This window comes from Sorex fumeus, unplaced genomic scaffold (genome assembly GCF_029834395.1).
Source record: "Sorex fumeus unplaced genomic scaffold, SorFum_2.1 ptg000024l, whole genome shotgun sequence".
NCBI lineage: Eukaryota > Metazoa > Chordata > Mammalia > Eulipotyphla > Soricidae > Sorex > Sorex fumeus.
The window spans coordinates 28,530,576-28,554,033 of record NW_026606081.1 but is presented as its reverse complement, the minus strand read 5'-3'; the positions used below and the strand labels follow the sequence as shown (position 1 = coordinate 28,554,033).

At 40.1% G+C, this 23,458-nt stretch overlaps 2 protein-coding genes across 3 annotated transcripts in view; one reads left to right on the top strand and one right to left on the bottom strand.

Annotated features, from left to right (window-relative positions):
• ASB3 (ankyrin repeat and SOCS box containing 3) overlaps window positions 1–23,458 on the bottom strand; it is a 151,042-nt gene that overhangs the window by 108,063 nt on the left and 19,521 nt on the right. The window lies entirely within an intron of this gene.
• Window positions 5,869–13,340, top strand: CHAC2 (ChaC glutathione specific gamma-glutamylcyclotransferase 2). Of its 2 annotated transcripts, XM_056114059.1 has the most exons (3): window positions 5,869–6,073; window positions 10,472–10,507; window positions 12,111–13,340. In XM_056114059.1, the coding sequence occupies exons 1-3, from the start codon at window positions 5,939–5,941 to the stop codon at window positions 12,492–12,494; spliced, it is 555 nt and encodes a 184-aa protein (XP_055970034.1). In that variant the 5' UTR covers window positions 5,869–5,938; the 3' UTR covers window positions 12,495–13,340. The 2 variants fall into 2 exon arrangements, with proteins under 2 accessions (XP_055970034.1, XP_055970035.1); XM_056114060.1 differs by lacking the exon at window positions 10,472–10,507.

The window sequence follows — 23,458 nt, the reverse complement described above, 5'->3', positions numbered from 1 at the left end:
TACAAAACCAAGATGACTGCCCTCCGACATCATGATGGATCTATCACATCTTCCAGAAGGGCAATGGAGAAGATTATTCATGACTTCTACTCAGATCTCTTTAATAGCCACATCCACTTGCCCACATACCACATACCACATGATGGATATGTCGTTCCCAATGTTCTCCCTTCCGAAATCCAACATGCCATCTCGTCGGTAAAGAAACAAAGAGCACCTGGCCCAGACAAGATCAGACCTGAACACCTGAAGAACTTACCATCAGTACTCATCAATACATTGGCTCGACTCTTCACACGCTACCTGTCTGAATGCAAGGTTCCATCCCAATGGAAAACCAGCAAGACTGTACTACTATACAAGAAAGGAGACATCCACGACATTGGCAACTATCGCCCAATCTGCCTATTGTCTGTCATCTACAAACTATTCACTCGAGTCATCCTGAATAGGATTAGCAGAACACTAGATGAAGGACAACCATGTGAACAAGCTGGATTCCGAAAAGGATTCAGTACCATCGACCATATCCACACAGTAACCAAGCTCATTGAGGTATCTCGGGAGTTCAAGATGCCACTCTGTCTAACGTTCATTGATTTAAAGAAGGCCTTTGATTCTGTTGAGACGGAAGTGGTCATAGAAGCCCTAGCCAATCAGGGTGTACAAACTCAATACATCAGGATCCTTCGTGAGCTCTATTGCAGATTCACTACCAAGATCTCACCATTCTACAAAGAAGTAATCATCCATATCAAGAGAGGGGTTCGGCAGGGTGATACCATTTCACCAAAACTCTTCAGTGCCACCCTCGAGAACATCATGCGACGGCTGGAATGGGAAAACATGGGAGTGAAGATAGATGGTCGGCAACTACACCACCTCCGCTTTGCTGATGACATCCTTCTAATAACACCAAACATCAACCAAGCGGCACAAATGCTGAACGACTTTGACTGTGAATGTGGAAAGGTCGGACTACAGCTGAATCTTGCGAAGACAATGTTTATGAGAAACAGCCTTGTTCCTGACGCTCCATTCACTCTCAACGGACCCACCATCTCCGAATGCAACAGTTATATATACCTAGGTCGAGAAATCAACATGATGAATGACCTGGCACCTGAGTTGCGCAGGAGGAAGAGAGCGGCTTGGAATGCCTTCAAGAGCATTGAAGAAATAACTAAAAGGACAAAGAACCTCCAGCTACGAGCACATCTCTTTGATTCCACTATTCTTCCTGCATTAACATATGCCTCAGAGACCTGGACCCTACGAAAACAGGATGAGAACACTATTCGGGTCTCTCAAAGAGGAATCGAAAGAACTATGCTTGGAATATCACGATTCACTCAAATGAGAGATAGAATCCGGAGTTCTGATCTTCGTCAACGCTCAAGAATCAGGGACGCTGTCTCATTTGCCAAGACATCAAAAATCAGATGGACTGGACACGTAATGAGGTTTACAGACAACCGCTGGACTAGAGCCATTACTGATTGGATTCCACGAGACATCAAAAGATCACGTGGACGCCCACCTATAAGATGGTCAGACTTCTTCGTCAAGACCCTAAATGATCGGTTTGAGGCTCTACATGTTCCTAAAACGAACAGATACCATTGGGCTATGCTAGCACGCAACCGGGATGAATGGAGACGTTACTGGCACCCGCTCGAATAAATCGATGAATAACGGGGATTAAGTGATTAAGTGATTAAGTGATTAATAAAGTAATAGCATGACAGTATTAATGTTCTATGCATTTTATTGGTGAAGATAAACTCAGAGGCATCACTTGTCAAAGGTTACGTAACAATCTTAGGGTGTTTTCCCTGAAGCATTTCTTTCTATAAAATACAACATTACTAATAGAATCCTTTGCAACTGGTATTATATAATACATTACTGGTATAACAAATCACTAGTATTAAATTAGTAATCAATATTATCAGTGTTAATTACAAATTATTGATAGTATCAATAATCAATATTAACTAAATTGAGTACATAATAAAGTTTAATCATAATTAAATAAAACCATAACAAAAACGGCACGAGTTGCTGGCATGATCTAGAAAACAAGAAGAGTTGATTTTATTTTTTGGGTTTGTTGGGATTTTTTTTTTTTTTGCTTCTTGGGTCATACCCAGCGATGCTCAGGGGTTACTCCTGGCTTTGCACTCAGAAATCACTCCTGGTGGTGGTCAGAGGACCATATGAGATGCTGTGAATCGAACCAGTGTCGGCCGCGTACAAGGCAAACACCCTACCCGCTGTGCTATTGCTCCAGCCCCCGAGGAGTTGATTTTACAATTATAATTTATAATTTATAATTACAGTAGTATTACATATAATAAATTTAATATTAATTTATAAATACACATTACAGCTCTTTTCACTGGCACCAAATGTCTAGTATCTGTATTAATAGCATAATTTAATAAATTAATAAATTAGTTTCTCTATTTTGCATATCGTCGATTTGAGGCATATCGAATACTCTCGAGTACTCTCGGTAGCTTGCCGGGCTCTCCGAGAGGGGCGGAGGAATCGAACTCCGGTTGACCATGTTGGCCGCTTGTAAGGCGAACGCCCTACCGCTGTGCCCAAAAATTAAAAAATAAATAAATAAAAATAAAAAACCCACAACATTTCTATATCAAATTTAAATTTATTCATAATCACAGTTAAAATATAAAGCTTCAACTACAAAAATTGATTCTATAATGAGTCAAACAGTTCAATTTAGCTACAGATCAATCTGACTGGATCAACTAGGAAAGTATAAATACTTATTACAAACCATTTAACATTTATTTACTGATCACCAACTAGCTGATCAGCAATGTGGAAGATGTAAACATGAGACACAAATTCTACCATGTAACATTCTCATAGAATGATAATGCATGTGACTCAAAACTGTTTAAAAAAGTATTATTAGAAGTAATAATAATACTTATTATTATTATTACTTAGGTCCCTCTAAGTACAGAGTCTGGACTGGAGTGATAGTGTAGCAGGTAGGGTGTTTGCCCTTCATGTGGCTGACCCGGGTTCAATCCTCGACATCCCATATGGTACCCCAAGCACTGCCAGGAGTGATTCCTGAGTGCAGAGCCAGGAGTAACCCCTGAGCATTGCTGGGTGTTACCCAAAAGGCCAAAAAAAAAAAAAAATTACAGAGGTCCCGCCACTGAATAATCAAAAAATAGGACAAATTACTACTACTTTGTGAAGGATAAGAGCTGGGCATTAATGGTTATAGAAGATGTAACAAGATAACACAGAAGGAATTTCTAAGGGAATGTAAGACATCATCAATATTATGGAAATGAATTAGAAAGGGTAAGGGACAATGAAGACAGGAAACAACTAGTTTACTCCAAAAAGAGTTTTAAGTTAACAAGAGTAGGAAAACGAGGTTACAGAAGCAGTTGAAGGCTAAACATCAGAAAATCCTGTATCCTAAATATATTTACCACCTTAACTATGCTAAACTTATAGTCAAGACCATTACATCTAAGATGAACAAAAGAAAGCAAATCACACATTTTAGGGTAATTTTAACTTATAAGCATATCCCTCTAGGACAAGAAAACTAATTTCTCTGTAAGAAAAACACACAGAAAATTATACCAAGAACATTAAAAACATTCAATGTGTTAAAGAGCTAGTACAGTAGGATACTTGCCTTGCACACCACCAACCAGGGTTAGATCCCGGGCACCCCGTATGTTCTCCCACCCTAGGAAGTAGTAGACCCTGAACACCAATAGGTGTAACCCCAAAAACAAACCCCTTCCTCCCAAATTCAAGAACAGCCATTAATTCTTTTCCTAATTTTACAAAAAAAATATTATCAGATCCAGATGAGTAGGGAATAATCTGAAAAAAAAAAAAAAAAAAGAAAGAAAACCTGAATATCTTTGAGTTTCCTATGGGAAAAAAAAGAAGAAGAAAAAAAAATTCTATAGGACCTGGACCCAGGAGCTAGTTCAAAAGACTGGAGTATGTTTTGTGTGAAGCCCTAATTCAATTCATTCCCTGAATACCTCCTGGGAGTATCAAATCAGGTATAAAAACATTAAAAAATATAAACACATATGTGTATGCATAAATATGTATATATGTCAGGTGTAGACAAAAACTTTAAAACATATATGTATGTCCTATAATAACAGGATTAGTCATTTCAACTCTAACATAAGCAAACTGTTTACAAGCTCTCCTTTTACAAAACCTGAGTACTGAACAGAAAAAAGATTACAGAGTCAAAAAATTATGAGATATATAAATTTCAACTGGATCCAGGACTGTGAGAGAAAAGTCACAAAAAACGATCTTGAAATAATTCAGAAATCTGAATATGAAATATGTGATGATGCAATTATTGCTTATTTTCTTAGATGTGATATAAGCATTGTGGTTATTTGAAGGCTGTCCTTACATTCTCAAAATTAGCAACTGATAGTTCTAACACATACATTTTTATATTAAAATGTATATGTACTCCCCCATAATACAAGGGTTAAGGTGCCTGCATTACTACAGGCTGCAGATCCCCACTGGGTTCCACATAGGGTTCAAGCAACAAAGCCAAGAGAACCCTATACACCTCTGGGTATAACTCTACACACACACACACACACACACACAGTACTCACAGAAAAAGTATATACACATATATGCTAACTATAACTTTTTCTTCTACTTATAGAGGCTATATCCATTGCAGCTGGAGGTGGGGATGGTGGGTGATAAGCAGGTATGTGGGTCCTTGGGGTAGACTTAATACATGTACTCCACCTCTTGGGTCATCTCTCCTATAAAAATTCTTCAAATTTTGCTAAATGTTTGAAATTTTCCCCAAAATTTGGGGGCAGAAGGAAACGAGACAATTAGATGGGGAAAGCACAATGTAGAAAAATATGCAAAGACCGGCTTATGTTTAAACAAACCCTTTTTACTGTAGCGGCTTCCTAATTATTTAAGAGCCCAGTGATATTCTTTCAACCGGATTAAGAAATCTTCAGGAAAACAATCATTAGATAACGTTTCTGTTTTCTCAAATAGAAACACGACAGTGAATAGTCTGCAGAGCAGAAACTAGGCGGCAGATCTTAACAATGACTAGGATCCTTGAAAAGCTGTTAAGATTCCTCCTAGAAAAATGAAACCCTCCAACTTGCATACAGTTTCAGAAGGATCCCCATATCGCTCGCTTGTGGAGCCTGTGAGCCAAGAACCTTCCTGCACACTTTTCCTGAGGTAGTGACTGAGAGCACCGAGGAGACACACGGTTCAAATCTCAATAGCTAAGTGATCCTGTGGGTTTAAATAATGGAGGTCTCTTGACTGGAGTCCCACTATCTGATCCTGTGGGTCCAAGTATTAGAGGTCTCTTGACTGGATTCTCATACCTGACTGACCCTGAGGCTTCAATGGAGATCTCTTCACTGGAGCCTCACTATCTAACTGATCCCAAGGAATTAAGTATTAAAGATCTCTTTCACCGGAGCCTCAATATTTGACTGATCCTGAGGGATCAAGCATTTTAGATCTCTCCTGACTGGAGTCTCAGGCAAAAGTCTCGCCCTGGAGCCGGATCTCCTCAGGAAATGGGCTAGGGCACAGAGCCACCCTCCCGCCCCGCGGCCAATATGCCCTGCAGCCGGCTCTCGGGGCAGCAGCAGCCCGTCCCGGTCGCCCGGTGCCGCAGGCCGCGAGGCTAGGGCTGTAGTTCCGGCGGCGCCCAGCGGCGGCACCATTGAGGCGGACGCGGGGGCCGCGAGGCCTGGCAGCATTTCCGGCAGCGAGAAAGAGGGCGCTCCCGGCGTGCCTTGCGGCGCTGCGTCTGCGCCTGCGCCCGGCGGCCGGTTACACAGCCCCGACTGCAGCGGGCTGACTGGGCGGACGGCCGCCGCCCGGCAGGATGTGGGTGTTCGGCTACGGCTCCCTCATCTGGAAGGTGGACTTCCCATACCAGGACAAGCTAGTCGGGCACATCACGGGCTACAGCAGGCGCTTCTGGCAGGGCAGCACCGACCACCGCGGGGTCCCCGGCAAGGTGAGCCAGGCGCGCTGGGGAGGGGAGGCCGGAGCCTCGGGACCCAGCTGGCACCGGGCGCGGTGAGTGCGGCTGGGTCTCTCGGACACTCGCAGAGCTCCAGCCATGCAGGAAACGGTTTCCAGGCTGCTTTTCAAAGATCACTGGGGTGATCGGGCACTCGTGAAATTAAATGAGTCCCGGTTTGCTTCCTGAGCAGCACCACCCACTGAAAGATCCAGGGTGGGTTCTTGTCTGTTTTAAAACAGGAATGTACACTTACTAGATGACCGATTCCAAACTACGGAGTGGAGTAGTTCTGAATTCACCTTGGGCAACCTCCCCCTTCCCGTATGCAGGAAAATCCACCTTGGCACTGTGTTCTTTGTCCCCGGTTCTGCTGAGTTACACAGTGAAAACGTTGAGTTCTCCGATAGTTTTTTTTTTTTTCGGCCGTGCCAAGACATTCGTCTAGATGTTAGCACTGAGATTTAGTAGCACTCAATTACTTATGCAATTCAGCCTTACATCAGCTAAAAAACAACTCGTGAGTCAAGATAAGTTTTAGGCAGCTAACAATTTGGGTAACTTAGTAAACACCTTTTTCTTTTGGAAAAGTACCAAATGTTCTGTTGCTTATAAATGTTCTCCAAAATATTTTGAGAATTATATAATACTGATTACTTTTTTCCCTGATAACTATTTTTAAAAGAGTGACCTAAATACACACTCTAAAATGCTAGAAATTGCATATAGAAAAAGATGGGGGTTAACTTCAAAGAAGAACCTGTAGTGATGGAAAAAGAGAAAGATCGTGAAGAATTGGCCCTGCTAATAGAAAAGAGAAAAATTACAGACAACATGAGTTAGAAGCCATGTTTCAAATTGGAGTTTATGAGTTTGAGAATTTGGCTTAACGCAGATAGATGACTGTAAACCGGAATGACCTTAAAGAACTAAGGGGCCAGGAGCTCATGCTTTGCATGCTAGGGTCCCATGTTCAATTCTCAGGGTCACACAGTTCATTCTTTTATCCTCCCCTAGCACCACGTATGGCCCGAAAACAACGAAAATCTACTAAGTGAAATGCCTGATGAATTGCCCAATATGACTGATTAAAATTGTCATTCTAAAGAGTGTGAACTCAGGCTTCAATTTTTAATAACCATGTATTAATAACATGCTTATGAATGTGGTTATAAATAGCATATTTCACTGGCCTAGTCTCATCCAAACTAAATGATGTGCTTGTAAGATATAATTTCCGGAGATGCAAATTGCCTAACAATAGAAACAGTCAAGTCAGTAAAAAGTACTATATTAAAATATAGGGTAGGAATGTTAGGAGGGAAAAAAATAAAATGCTAAAAGTTGTGTAATTTTATTTAAAGAATACATCCAAAGAAATTAAAGGAAAGTATTTAAAGAACTTTTTCTAAGTTTACTGTTTTGTTAAAACAATTTTACACTTTTATAATAGGCCATCAACCTTATGGAAATATTAGTTGATAATAAACGAGAGAGTGAAAGGCTACCGAAATAGCAAGCACATACTAAGAAAGAGTAGATGCCCTATATTGGCCTGTATTTTTCATAGTAATATGACTAATAAGTTAAGTCATCATAACACAGAGTATGATACTGTTAAACAAAGATTCATAGCTGCCTGTGAATGGGGAAAATATCAAACTTTATTAAATTATGCTTTCCTGTTAGCTTCATTAAACTTTAATTTCTTCCTTCATATAATTACACATCTCATTTGTATATCACCAAATTAGCAACTTCTCACCAAATTAGGATGTATTTAAATGAGTTTCACATCAGAGTGTATTTCAGTTTCAAAAAGAGGAAGCAAATAACAGAGATAAACATGAGCATTTACCAAAGTTCCTAATATATATCAAAAACAATACTCATTACCCAACAAAAATGTCTCTGACATATTTCACATCCTCTTCAACTGAAAATACCTTTTTCAGTTTCAATGCAAAAAAAAAGTAAAGTGCATCTACAAATGTACAGTTTCAGTAACACAGTTGGGAGCTTATAAAAAATATTTTTAAATATATCCATATACATGTATTGTCAACAGTCCATATCTGTGTCATAAGTATTCACATGAACCCATTTATTTGTCCTCAAAATCATTCTCTATGTATTCTGTTTTCTGTCCCTAAAGTCATTGTCTAATTCCTGGACTTCATTACTCTTCCTCTCAACAATCATATGTAAGTGCTCCTTAGTACTGAGTACTTACAAGTAACTGGGAAATGTCAATGCAGATAACACCCATTAAATGTTGTAAGGGACAGGAATAAAAGGAGCAATGTTTAGAAAAAGGAAGTGCTCCAGTACCTAGGAGCCATCCAAGCCTTTACAGAGAAAGTGGTAAACAGCCTCAGATTTAAAAGGAGAAAAGGACTGAGAACTGCTGTTTTAAAAAATTCTGACTCTGGGAGCCAGGGAGATAGCTTGGAAGGGTGGAGTTGTGCTTAACGAGGTAAGGGCCCACTGATACAGGGGGGAGGCCACCCTACGCTAGGAATTGTTGTTGAAGAAACAAAGTTAATACAGAGAAGAGGAAAAGTGTGAAGAGATGATTATCTGTAAGTCATAATAATGATTTTTTATTTAATTCTGTAGAATATTCAAAGCTCAGGAGTAAGTGACGCATTTTTTTGGCACAAGAAAGTGATTGTAGGTCAAATACAGGGCAAAATGGAAGAAAGCAAAACAGACAGTCAGGGATCAGAGTGTAGTACATTTGCCTTAAAGCAGCCGACCCAGATTCAATCTCCACCATCCCAGATGGTCCCCCATGCACCACCAGGGTTAATTCCTGAGTGCAGAGCCAGGAGTAATCCCTGAGCATTGCCAGATTTGGCCCAAAAAGCAAATAAATAAATAGAGACACTGAGATCCCTAAGAAACAACAGACTGATAAAGAGGAACCAGATCCAGAAGATAATCAGAAAACAGAGCCACCAAAACCTGTTGCCTTGGCTGGGTGTAAGGGGGAATATGAAAAGGCAGAATACAGGTCTAGTCATTTGGACCATTCGCTGTTCTTTTCCCAGCATCTACCTCTTCCCACTCCACTTGCATATTTTTCATGCCAGTTCCCTGCTATTCAGGTGCTAAAAATGTTAGTTACTATATATTTCTACCAAGTTTCAGTAGCTTCTAATTTCTCATCCCCTAATTTCAACTCCACCACTCTGACCTTTCAAATCTTGGTCTACCTAGTTAAACTGCCATAAGGAATCCTCTGCTAAAATAAGACATTTAGTCTAGTCCTCTCCAAGCTCTGACTTGTATAGGTGGCCATTTGCTAGAATTTTGTATTCCTTTCTGACTGCCTGATACTCAAAATTCCTACTGCATTTAACAAATTCCATATGTTACTGGCATTAAGAATTCTCTATTTACATATTAAGTTCATGTTTCTGAGTTACAAAATATACTTTTGGAAGCAAGTTATCTTCTCTAATAAACACAGTGGATGTTCAATGAGTTGACTTTGAACTGGAAGTACACTCCTCATTGCAGCATTGTATTCAACATAAAACAAGCTAAACCTCAAGTGTTCTACACATGAATGTTTCTATTATAGTTGACAACAAATTATATAGTTATTAAAATGATATAACCTAAAACCAACTTGTCCCATAATAACTTACACAAATGGCAAATACCAGCATGAAACAGTAACAAAGATGATACAATCTCCAGAATGAATTAGGCCACTAAGTAATGCACAGTGGATATACTTGGACATAAGACTGTGACTTACAACTTACCAGTTTCACTAAATGACTTTACATGTCACAGAGAGATGTAGCATTTGCCAGGAAGATTTTTCAGTCAAACTTTTCATACCTACAGAAGCAGAAACCCTGGGAATGTGGCCCTGCATTGTGTTTTCATCACACCGTCTTATATGATTTTGGTCTATACTAAAGTTTGAGAACTAATTCCTTAAACAAAAGCACCCTGGAATGTCAAGTTTTGTTCCACAAAACCTATAACTGTATTTTTTCCCCAGTGGGGAAAAAAGTGACCAGAACTTTCATTTATAATTGTTTCTTCCTTTGCCTTTAATTTTAAATGAGTCTTAAGTACTGGTGTATTTTTAAATATATTCATTTTAAGTGACAAAAATATATCTAATACACATTATTAGTAACAATAATATACCTAATACACATTAAAAGGAATCTTTTAGAAAATCTAAGATAGTCTGAATAAGATAGATTTTCTTTAAATTTATCATAAAAATAAGTCTTAGCAAACAGTGCTTAGTGTGAGCAAATAAAATTTAAATATTCCATGTCAACAATAAGTTACTATTGCTTAGTTACTTAATGAATTTTAACTCAGAAAAAAAAATTTTTTTTTCCACTTTTTTAAAAACAGCCTGGAAGAGTTGTGACTCTTGTTGAAGATCCTGGGGTATGGTATAACTATTCCTTTTTGTATAGTCTTTAATCATATCAAATGTTGAGATGTTTCTCAGTTTAATACTCAATTAAATTTCACTGACAGTCATCAGATAGTATGAATTATATTGCATTTAGAATTCCTCTCTATTACGTTTCTTTTCATCTGTTTATAGAAATGATACCTGTAGGGAAAGTCAGAACAGAATGCAAGCTAGACAATAAAATTAAACCAAATTTCTAAACAAGTTTGTTAGCTGACAATGAAAGGTACAGCCAATAGACAGAATACCCTTAAGAATCTAGTGCAGGGCTGGAACGATAGTACATGGAGTAGGGTGTTTGCTTTGCATGCAGTCAACCCAGGTTTAAATTCTAGCACCAAAAATGGTTCCCTAAACCTGCCAGGAGTGATCCCTAAGGCAGAGCCAGAGTGAGCCATGAGCACCACCAGGTATTGCCCCAAAACAAGTAAAATTAATCCAATCTTGTTCTCATATTTCTAATATTTTCAGCAAAAATTCAAGTCAGATATTCTCATTTTAATAGCCTAGTTCTATTAGACTATACAGGCTTTTTGGCAGGTGTAGAAGCATCAGAAAACTTTAATTTACCTGTTAGTCCTCTGTTTCTAAAATATTTCTAGTCATTTTATTGATAGTGATTCAAATTTTCATGTTATGAAGAAAATTTTTATTTTGGAAAGGAGTACTTGGCTATACAAAAACTAAGCAGCTAGCAACAGCAGACAATAGTACAGATTTGGAAATGCTTTTAAAATTTACGTTTGGATAGATGCTTGATACTGCTAACAACAATGTGACTGTTTTATAAAATTTTATAAAAGCATTGAAGATGTTTAGCAGCCTAATATTTAATACTAAAACTTGTCCAAGAAATTAGAAAATCTGCATTACAAACTCTTAAATCTTCTCTTTGTATATACTGAAAAAAAGTTCTTTGCAGCTAAAGTACATTGTTTTTACTGGCACTTTGTTCATGGGCTCTCTAACCAAAGAGGTTGCCATCTAGTATTTCAGATGTAGTAATTTACTAAGGACATCTGAAACTTGAGGCAGTGAAGAACTGAACAAATAAAATAAATCTATTACAACCTAAAATGGTTGGGTTTTTTTTTATTTTGTTACAAAGCTTTGAAGACACAAAACCCTTTCTGAAAAACAGGGAACATGTAAAATTAAGGGATGCTTAGCTGTCACTGAAGAAGGTTGGGGTATGCAAGTTCTCCCAACCAGCACCCCAATACTATTATCTAATTAGCCCCTGTGATAGATGAGGGCAGCTAGTGTCCTAGACAGTTAGTGAAACATTTTAATATTTTTTCATGACCAAATGAAGGCCCCATTAGTTAAAAGAAAAAGACCTTATTTTAAAATTTTAAACAAATATTCTGGTGTGCCTAAGAAACAGGAAGTTACTAATTCAGAATGCTTTCAAGTACTGATTTTATCTGGTATTATACATCCTTATTACCTTCAGTGAAGAAAAATAGCATTGATTTCTAAAAATATCTGCTATTTTCTAAGATCACAACATATCGTCAACCTGGCTTGGCCATGTAAAAGTAAATAATACCTGCTTTTCGTCTTTCACAGGGTTGTGTATGGGGTGTTGCTTACAGACTACCAGTAGGAAAAGAAGAAGAAGTAAAAGCATACCTTGACTTCCGAGAGAAAGGAGGCTACATGACAACCACAGTCCTTTTTTATCCAAAAGATCCCACAACAAAACCATTCAGTGTGTTACTGTATATTGGAACATGTGATAATCCTAATTATCTTGGTCCCGCACCCCTGGAAGACATTGCTGAACAGATTTTTAATGCAGCTGGTCCAAGTGGAAGAAATACAGAATACCTTTTTGAACTTGCTAATTCTATTAGAAATCTTGTGCCAGAAGATGCAGATGAGCATCTTTTTTCTTTGGAAAAACTAGTAAAGGAACGTTTAGAAGGAACACAGAATCTCAATTGCATATAAACATCTAATCATTGACTTTTCCAAATACGCAGAGCTCTTAGTCTTCAGAGAATTGTGTCATTCCACAATGGCAATATGATTTGGAAATGTGTTTACTTTAAGACCTTACTTATTTTTAATGTTGTAGTCAATATGTTTCAAAATCGAGTTTAAGGTCCTGAAATACATATTCAAAATACTGTGGTCTAGTTAAAAGAAAAAAAATTCAAGTTTTAATATAATGATTTCCTAGCTATATGATACTGAACATTTACTCTATGAGAAGTGAGTTCTCTAGAAAAACAGTGAAGGACTGGGTTCAGAGCTTATTTTTATCAAAGTAAAAATTACTCTGTTGGCTCAAATAATACTATTTTGAAGTTGTAGAGAATAAATTCCAATGAATATAATAAGGTATTAATTATACCTTCAGTATATTCTTACACAGTAATTCTGTAACCATGGTTTAAAATATAGCTTAAAATAATGTGTAAATGGAAATAGAAATTAGAAACTTGATCTTACAAACTTGATTAATTTTCCCGTTCACATATTAGAAATTTTGGCTTCACATGTAAGCCCAAAAAATTGACAAATTTAATATAGAAATTTCCTTGGAACTGTAATATATGTAATCCTGCTTTTTAATAAATGCATTTTACTACAAGTTAAAACTCCTTAAGCTAAATCACATCTACTAACAACAAAGTTTTTCATTTACTTTGCATTTTATACTGGAACTTCTTTTTAAAAGATAAGCTTTCTGACAAAACAAATTAACAAAAACATATCATGAAAACCTGTTATTTGAAATGGCTATAAGAATTGTAATTTTTCAAGTAAAACAAGGCTTTTATTTTCTTCTCAGATCACCACTTAAGTAAAAGTTACTGAACTATGTTAATAATGCTACTCATATCACAAACATACATATTGGCCACAGAGATAGATAGTTCAGTGGACTGCATGCCTAACAGGCAGAAATTGCTGATTTCAATCCCTCCTACCACGTGACCACCTAAAAGTCCTGTTTATAGTCCTAGTGGCCTCCAGAATTCCTGGGGGGCACTCCAAAACAGAAAAGATACTTGTACCTTATTAACTGACATAACATATTAACTTATTAACTTATCTTGATTTTTATCAAGATTATCATTATCATAATTCTTCTGATCACAAATGATTTTTCTCAAAATGAATCAATAAAAACTCCTCAAACCAAGGCATGACTAATAGTAGACAAATCTGTCACATAAGAGGGAGCTGAAGATACAGTACAGAAAGTAAGGCACTTGTCTTGCAATCAATCCAGGTTCCACACAGGATCCTTTGAGCACTACCAGGAGAGATTTCTCAGCACAGAACCAGGAGTAAGCCCTGAACACAGCCAGGCGTGGCCCAAACAAATGAACAAAAAAACATAAAATAAAGCTATTCTATTACAATAGGCTCATAGTTCTTTTCATATTTTCTTTTCTGCTCTTAACACTTAATCTGTACTGAGCTAGGTAATTGCTGGACAGTTAATATGTGGAATCGTATTTTGGCTAACTTCTCTGATCTTGTTTCAGTTATATATTTAGTATGGGACAGAAGTCCATGTCTCAAACTCAAAAGAAAAATATCCTTTTGATGTATGTTAAAAACCCATTTGAATGCCCATTTTCTCCAACCTGCATTTTTATTCTGGAAGTAAACAGTATTATTTCATATGATGAATTAATATGTTATATAAAGTTGTTAAGCTAATTTTTAGATAAGTACAGATTCTCACAAAGATAATGTGACTATTGAAAATTCAAATATAATAGCTAAGAATGACTATATAAATCCAGAGATAGAGGCCTTAACTGTACAGAGATCTAGGGAGAAAGGAATCTATTACTTCCCAAGTGATTCCTCTACCATTTAACATTTAATTATGATACAAAATACTTGGAGGGGGGGGGAACCTAGGAATCTCCATTTACATGTCTTTTCAAGCTGTTCGAATTTAGATGGGAAAATACATGAGCATACATCTGGTTTATCATATACTTATAGGGACGCCATAATCAAAGACCCTAAGGGCAGACAGAATCATACTTGTTAATAAGAGAGAAACATGACCAAAATGGAGAAAATAATACTGAAATGGAGAGAAGCTAGGATTTGAAAACTCCAAGATAGCAAGAACTGAAATGAAATTACCCTGTTCTCTAAAGCATAACTTCCTATTGTAAGCAAAACTGGAAGACTGTTTTTACAGACACTGACTTGAAATATTTTCTCATTCTATCTTATCATACACACAAAATTCAAATTCTCATTCCTGAGTCTTGGTAAATTTTAGGAATTCAAAAGTATGTGTAAATTCTACACTGAGAAAAAATTATTAAGTCCTTGTAATGGAATAGATTTTTTACAGAATTGTCTGTATTCCTACTTCAAGTCACTATTTTATTTCCTTTTCATTTCTAAACATACTCCTCTACCTACCAAGAACTGCTAAATTCAACTTTGATACAACTTTTATTCAAAAAGTTCATTACATAGAGAAACAGTTCATTACAAAGTACCCTATTTAATGCCAATAGTGCATTAATAATAAGCAATAAATATATTTATTGAGTTTGTAATTCCATAGGTCCAATATCTCAAGATTTATAAACCTGTGTTGAAGAACCACACATTCTCTATTCAGTAGTCTCAACATTTCACTTTGTTCTTTTACACTGCAACTTGTCTAGATACATAGATATTCAAAACTGTAACCAGAAAATTACGTGCTTTTGATGAGTAAAATAACCCCTACAAGCTTAGCAGTTGGGAGTATCAAAATCAGGTATCCGGGGTTATGGTGCCGCCAGCAGGTCAATCTGTACCTGTGAGGCGAGAGCATCAGCAGCCTCATGGCGCCTTCAGACTTCCAGATACCCCAAAATTGCTGCTGTGCTTTTGGCCAGACCCCAAAAACTTGGGGCAAAGTTTACCAAGAAAGTAAACGGCCAAAAGTTAGGTATGTGGAAAACACACCCACAAACCACCTCCAGCTCAGCTATATAATTGAAGGCAAGGCCTCTTTGGTTCCTGATTGAACTGCTTAATGGACATGATCCCAGAGACTCAGAAACGAATCTCAGAACCCAGTGGCTTTAGGTAGAAATGCGTCTGATCACTGCAGTAGGCTACCGGTGCTGGGCCAACCCAGGTCGGAATAGGTTTCATGCCTTGGCCTGTTCCCCCTGGCGGCCCAGTGGCCGCCGTCCATCTAAGGCCACTGGATAGTCACATTTGGGCCCCCAATGACGAGACATACAGGGCCTCAAGGGATGGGGGTGGAGCCGGGCTTGTCCTCCCCACCCCAATGAGACCCCAAGTCATCGCCCATGAATGACCTCTCTGGCTCCTGATCAAGCTGCTTAACAGCCATGATCCCAGAGACTCAGAAACAAATCTCGAAACCCAGCTGCTTTTGTCAGAAATGTGTCTGGACCCCGCAGTAGGTTACTGTCGCCGGGCCACCCCAGGGGGGAATGGGTGCAATCCCTCCACCTGCTCCCTCTTGGCGACTTGGTGGCTGTCATCCTCCAGAGGCCATTGGACAGTCAGGCTTGGGCCCGCAGTGACGAAACTTGTTGGGCCTCACAGGATGGGGGGCGGGGGGAGCCGGGCCTGTCCTCCCCACCCCAATGAGACCCCAAGTCATCGCCCACGAACGGCCTCTCTGGCTCCTCATCAAGCTGCTCAACGGCCATGATCCCTGAGACTCAGGAGCAGATCTCTAAACCCAGTGGCTTTTGGCAGAAATCCCTCCATATTTAAGTGTTAAAATTTCAGAATTTCAAAACCACATGGTCCTACTGCAGCCACACGACATCATGTTATTCATAATCAGCAACAGAACACAAATTGTCTATTGCTGCCTTTTCATCAGATTTGAGTGTTGGGGTAAAATCTCAAATAATGGTGGGTCTGGTGTCGAAATAGTGAATGTGATCAAAGTAGAGAGAGAGTAATGTGGAAATCATCTGCCCCACAGGCAGGGGGAGGGTGTGGGATGGGGGTATACTGGGATTTTTGGTGGTGGAGAATGGGCACTGGTGAAGGTACGGGTGTTTCATTGTATGACTGAGACTTAGACCCAAAAGCTTTGTAACTGCTCTAATGGTGATTCAATAAATAAAATCATAAAAAATGGAAAAAAATCAGGTATATGTTGAATATGCTTCAAATTTCCTATCATATCATATTAAAGGGCTGGAGCGATAGCACAGTGGTAGGGCGTTTGCCTTGTGCACAGCTGGCCAGGCGAAGCCAGATTCGATTCCTCCGCTTCTCTCGGAGAGCCCGGCAAGCTACCAAGAGTATCTCGCCCACACAGCAAAGCCTGGCAAGTTATTCATGACGTATTCAATATGCCAAACACAGTAACAACAAGTCTCATGATGGAGACATTACTGGGCCCGCTCAAGCAAATCGATGAACAACAGGAGGACAGTGACAGTGACAGATTATATTGAAATCTTCTGATCAAATATTTAAAATATTTTTTTCTCAGTAAAAATGCTGTGACTGCATTTTTTATTAATCTGTCAAACTTTTACTTCCTAAAACACTAAGTAATTTTCTTTACTGGCCAAAACATTTTCTCCTTAAAAATATGTTGGTTGGGGGTATGATGCCACCAGCAGGTCAATTTCTGTACCTGTGAGGCAAGTGTATCAGCAGCCCAATGGCTCCTTCAGACTTCCAGATACCCCAAAATTGCTGCTGTGCCTTTGGCCAGACCCCAAAAACTTGGGGCAAAGTTTACCAAGAAAGTAAACGGCCGAAAGTTAGGTATGTGGGAGACACACCCACAAACCACCTCCGGCTCAGCTATATAATTGGAGGCAAGGTCTCTCTTGGGTCCTGATCGAACTGCTTAACGGTCATGATCCCAGAGACTTAGAAACAAATCTCAAAACCCAACGGCTTTTGGCAGAGATGTGTCTGGTCCCCACAATGGATTACCAGCACCAGATCACCCCAGGAGGGAAAGGATGTTGTCCCTCTGCCTGCTCCCCCTTGGTGGCTCGGTGGCCACCATCTTCCAGAGGCCATTGGACAGTCAAGTTTGGGCCCTTAGTGACGGGACATGCAGACATAGGATGAGGGTGGAGCAGGCCCTCCCCCCCCCCACCCCAAGACCTCTAGTTACCTCCCACGAACGGCCTCTCTGGCTCCTGATCAAGATGCTTAATGGCCATGATCCCAGAGACTCAAACAAATCTCGAAACCCAGCAGCTTTTGGCAGAAATGAGTCCAGTCCCTGTAGTAGGTTACCGGCGCCAGGCCACCCCAGGTGGGAATAGGTTTTGTGCCTTGGCCTGTTTCCCCTGGCGGCCCAATGGCCGCCATCCTCCAGAGGCCACTGGAAAGTCAGGTTTGGGCCCACCCGCAGTGATGAGACATGTGGGGTCTCACAGGATGGGGGTGGAGCCGGCCCTTTCCTCCCTGTCCCAATGAGACCCATAGTCACTGCCCACAAATGGCCTCTCTGGATCCTGATCAAGCTGCTTAATGGCCATGATCCCAGAGACTCAGAAACAAATCTCAAAACTCAGCGGCTTTTGGGAGAAATGTGTCGGGACCCCAAAGTACGTTACTGTGGTCGGACCACCTCAGGAGGGAAAGGGTGCTCTTCCTCCGTCTGTTCCCCCTTGGCGATCCGGTGGCCGCCATCTTCCAGAGGCCATTGGACAGGTTTGGGCCCGCAGTGACGAGACACACGGGACCTCATGGGATGGGGTTGGAGCCGGCCCTTTCCTCCCCTCCCCAACGAGACCCCGAGTCACCACCCACAAATGGCCTCTCTGACTCCTGATAAAGCGGCTTGATGGCCATGATCCAAGAGACAAGGAACAAATTTCGGAACCCAGCAGGTTTTGGCAGAAATCCCTCCAGATTTGTTAAAATTTCGGAATTTCAAGATGGCGCGGCCACTACTACAGCCACTCGACATGTGTTGTTCATGGCCAGCAGTGGAAAAAAGGTTGTCTACTATTGCCTTTTCAGCAGATCTGAGTGTTGGTTGGGGTAAGATCCCACCCCAGGTAGTAGTGTGGGTCTACTGTCAAGGTACTGAGTGTGACCAAAGTGGAGAGAGAGTAATGTGGAGATCACCTGCCCCACAGGTGGGGGGGGGGGGGTGTACTGGGGGTTTTGGTGATGAAGAATGGGCACTGGTGAAGGTATGGGTGTTTCATTGTATGACTGAGACTTAAACCCGAAAGCTTTGTAACTGCTCTCATGGTGATACAATAAATTAAAAAAGGTAAAGGCCCTCCCGTTGATCGTCGATTTGCTCGAGCGGGCCCAGTAACGTCTCCATTGGAGACTTTGTTGTTACTGTGTCTGGCATATCGAATACTCTCGGTAGCTTGTCAGGCTCTCCGAGAGGGGTGGAGGAATCGAACTCGGGTCGGCCATGTTGGCCGCTTGTACAATAAATTAAATTATAAAAAATTTTTTAAAATGTAGTTGGGGATGGAGCAATAGTACAGTGTATAGCAGAGCATTTGCCTTGCACAAGGCTGACACAGGTTCGATTCCCAGCATCCCATATGGTCCCCTGAGCACCACCAGGAATAATTCCTGAGTGCAAAGTGTGACCCAAAAAGCAAAAAAAAAAAAAAGTTGTTATGGTTGAATGTGAACGTTTAAGTTTTTGTTCAAATCCTTTTCCAGATTAATAATCTCTTATCATCTCTTTATTAATCTCCAAGATTAATAATCACAACCTCTTTTTCAGTGACAACTCACTATAGCTTCTGCTAATCATTCAGAAATTATTTTTTGCCTTAAATACCTTAAATTTTATTTTACTATTGAGGTAATATGGATTATAATAATGTTATTTCATACTTTTTGATATAGTTACTATATCAGTACCCAAAAACACCTAAAATCCTCCACTGTCTCTTCGTGTCACTTCTAGCAGCTTTTCTATCTTTCCCCACACCCACTTGGTAACCTCAGTTCGGCTGTCAGAGTCCAAAGGTTTTTCCCCCTCTTGGACATTGCCCGTTCCTTTGCTTTCTTTCTTTACCTCATGCGTGAGATCATCCTGCATTTGTCCTCTTCCCTCTGAATTATTTTTCAACATTAACACACCCGAATTCCACCCAAATTGTAGCACACGGCATGATTTCTTCATTTCTTATGTGGTTGTGTACAAATATTAACCACACTTTTAAATTTTGGTTAGAACTGAGGTAACACATTTACAACCGATAAAAGTTTATGCTGTTGGTGTACAAAGTTACCACACCTCCACCACCACCTGTGGCAGACCATCACTATTTCCCCTGTGTCACTTCTAGTTCACCTGTTCTATCTACATCCCACGCGCCCCCCACTACTTACTTGGGTAATCTCTGTTCTGTCGTCAAAGGCCCAAGTGTTTGTTAGCTTTAGAGACTACTGCCTGCCTTTGTACCTTTATTTACTAGCTTGGTTTCTTAATATGTTACATATGACTGAGATCTTCCTGTATGTCCTTCTCTCTCTTATTCTTTATGTGACACCATATAATTCCATCCACATTGTACAAAAATGAAAATTTTTTTCTTACAGCTTTATAGCATTCCATATTGCATACCATTTTTATATATACATATACATATTTCACAATTTTTTCCAATTACCTGTGGCTGGACATTTAGGTTGTTTCTACATCTTGGCTATTGAAATTCACATTACAATGAACTCAGATGTGTGTCTCTCTTTTCGAGCTGTAATGCTTTTTGTTTTTCTGATAGATGCTAACAAGTGTTAACTGCTAGAACCACAATCACGATCACAACCATCCTGTTATTCGTCGATTGCCTCGAGCAGGTCCTAGTAACGTCTCCTTCGTCCTAGCCCTGAGATTTTTTTAAAAAATGCCATATTCAAGGCTCTTTCAGAGTTAGGAGAATGAGACCCTTCACTGTTACTGGTATTTGGCATATTGGGTACGCCACAGGGAGTTTGCCAGACTCTGCCGTGTGAGCAGGTTACATTCGGTAGCTTGCCAGTTTGTCCAAAGTAGGAATAAGATGATAAAATGGAGGTGGGTAGGGGGCATCCAGCCGGGAAGTGCTCCTGCCCCCCAGCCACGCCTCAGATTCCCACCTGAAGCCCAGCGGGGAGACTGTTGACCACCCTCCCTCCATTTCAGGATACTGGGTAGGAGTCGCCTGGGACGGGCTAGGGGCGTGGCCACCAAGAAAGGGGCGTGGCCTCTTAAAGTGGGCGTGGCTTTCTCCTCCGAGGGCGGCCGCAGTTATAACACTCACATCAAGCACTCAGGACTCTCATCCCACAACTTGCCACCTAATACCAACCAAAAATTTCCCACCTCTTCTACTACAATCCAACAACATCCCACTCGCCTACTCAATTTCCAACAAAGACCTGTTTGAAAATAGCTGTATAAGCTCAGTACCAAATAGCACCTCCTCCAAAAGTTTCACTCAATGTCGGTTATAAAAGAAAGAATAACGCCGGATTGAGAAGGTCAAACTCAGAAACATAGAAGGGTGCCTACCATCGACCAAACCTTATCCAAAATCCTTTCCCACTATAAGAGGGAACAGTATAATCTGTGCCGGACGGGAACCGAGGCCCATTTTTCGGCAACAAAATTGAACGGCTCCTGGTAGTCTCTCCTCATTCAACCAGGTACAGCCTGCCCCCACGGCTTGGGACTCAGCTAGCTAGAACCCCTAGAATAGCCGGTTTTCTCCCTTGACCTGCGCGGGACGGGAACTGAGGCAACATCACATCCCGCAGCAACAAAGCTGAACGGATCCGGGAACTCTCTCCTCACTCAACCTGAATAGTAAGGAACAGTGAACGTGAAGGACTAAAGCACACTGGTCACAATGGTAAAGCAACACAAAAGCCCACCAAACTTTCTTATTGAAGAGGCTAGCCCAGAAGACACCAACAGTATTGTAGTGTTAGACAACCTCTCTGACAAGGAATTCAGAAGGGAACTACTTAGGATGCTTAGGGAACTAAAAGAAACAATGGAAAGCAATGCCAATAAAAGACAAGAGGATTTGAAGGCAGAAATGAGAAAAATGCAATCGGAAATGTCGGACCTGAAAAACCTGGTAGGCCTCAGGAGCAGAGTAACAGCTGCTGAGAACAGAATCAGTGAGCTCGAAGATGAAGTTCAGAGACTCGCCAGAAAAGAGCAGAAAATGGAAAAGAGACTCACAGTTCGGGAACAGATGGCAAGAGAAGATCATGATGAAGCCAAGAGGGGTAACATAAGAATTATTGGAGTCTCAGAGGGACAGGAAGAAAACCCTGATGAAGAAGAAACTGTCAAAGACATCATTGCTACAACATTTCCAGAGCTGAAGAAAACTTGTGACCACATTCAGGAGGCCCGAAGGGTACCAGATAGAAGAAATCCGAACAAAAATACCCCAAGACACATCCTGATCAAAATGACCAAAACTTTAGACAGAGACAAAATTCTGAAAGCAGCAAGATCGAAGAAAGAAATCTCTTACAAAGGAGCATCCTTAAAATTCACAGCTGATTTTTCTGATGAAACCCTCAGGGCCCGAAAACAGTGGTGGAACATAGTGAAAAAACTCAATGAAATAAATGCCTCTCCAAAAATACTTTACCCAGCGAGACTCTCATTCATAATAGAAGGAACAACACACAGATTCACAGACAAACAACAGCTCAGGAACTTCATTGACTCAAGACCATGATTACAAGAACAACTAAATGGGCTACTTTAAGACAGGACAGGCCCCTCAAATACACCTAATTTCAACAGAACAATGGGACAAAATCCCATAACAATAATCTCTCTCAATGTCAATGGGCTAAACGCACCAATTAAAAGACACAGAGTGGCAGGATGGATTAGAAAATTGAATCCAACATTCTGCTGCCTGCAAGAAACACACCTCAATAGTCAAAGCAAACACAGACTCAGAGTCAAAGGCTGGAAAACAATCCTACAAGCAAACAGCTCCCAAAAAAAAGCTGGGGTAGCCACCTTAATATCAGACCACATCGATTTCAGAGTGAAGAAGGTCATAAGAGACAGTGAAGGCCATTTCTTAGTGATCAAAGTATCTGTACAACAGGAAGAGCTTACAATAATAAATGTATATGCACCTAATGAGAGACCAGCAAAGTACTTAAAACAACTACTCATAGATTTGGAAAAAGACATCAATAGCAACACAATACTAGTGGAAGACTTCAACACCGCTTTGTCTCCTCTGGATAGATCAACCAGACTCAGGCTTAGCAAGGACATACTTCATCTGAGGGAAACAATGGAAGAAAGGGACTTAGTAGATATATACAGGACACTTCATCCTCAAAAAGCTGAATACACATTCTTCTCAAGTGTACATGGAACATTCTCCAAGATAGACCACATGCTGAGTAACAAAACATACCTCCATAAAATTAAGAAGATAGAGATTGTATCAACAATCTTCTCAGACCACAATGTGCTTAAATTAGAAGTAAATCACACAAAAAAACAGAAAACTAAATCAAACACCTGGAAATTAAACAGTGCACTATTGAACAACGAGTGGCTTAGAAAGGAAATCAAAGAGGAAATCAAAAGATTCCTAGAAATGAATGAAAATGAGGACACGAGTTACCAAAACTTATGGGACACAGCAAAAGCTGTCTTAAGAGGAAAGTTTATAGCTCTACAAGCATTCCTCAGAAAGGAGGAGCGAGCCCACATAAATAAACTAACCTCACAGCTTAAGAGCTTGGAGAAGGACCAACAAAAGGAGCACAACCCGAACAGGAGGAAGGAAATAATAAAACTCAGAGCAGAGATTAACGAGATGGAAACCAAAAAAACAATCCGAAAGATCAATGAAACCAAGAGCTGGTTCTTCGAGAAAATTAACAAGATCGATAAGCCTCTAGCAAAACTCACAAAGAAGGGGAGAGAGAAAACCCTAATAAACCGA

What these genes read in the sequence shown, in the direction of transcription:
- CHAC2 (XM_056114059.1), top strand. Translation starts at nt 5,939, where the DNA reads ATGTGGGTGTTCGGCTACGGCTCCCTCATCTGGAAGGTGGACTTCCCA. An exon ending in ACCGCGGGGTCCCCGGCAAG is followed by an intron (nt 6,074 to 10,471) that starts GTGAGCCAGGCG and finishes TTTTAAAAACAG; the next exon opens with CCTGGAAGAGTTGTGACTCT. An exon ending in CTCTTGTTGAAGATCCTGGG is followed by an intron (nt 10,508 to 12,110) that starts GTATGGTATAAC and finishes CGTCTTTCACAG; the next exon opens with GGTTGTGTATGGGGTGTTGC.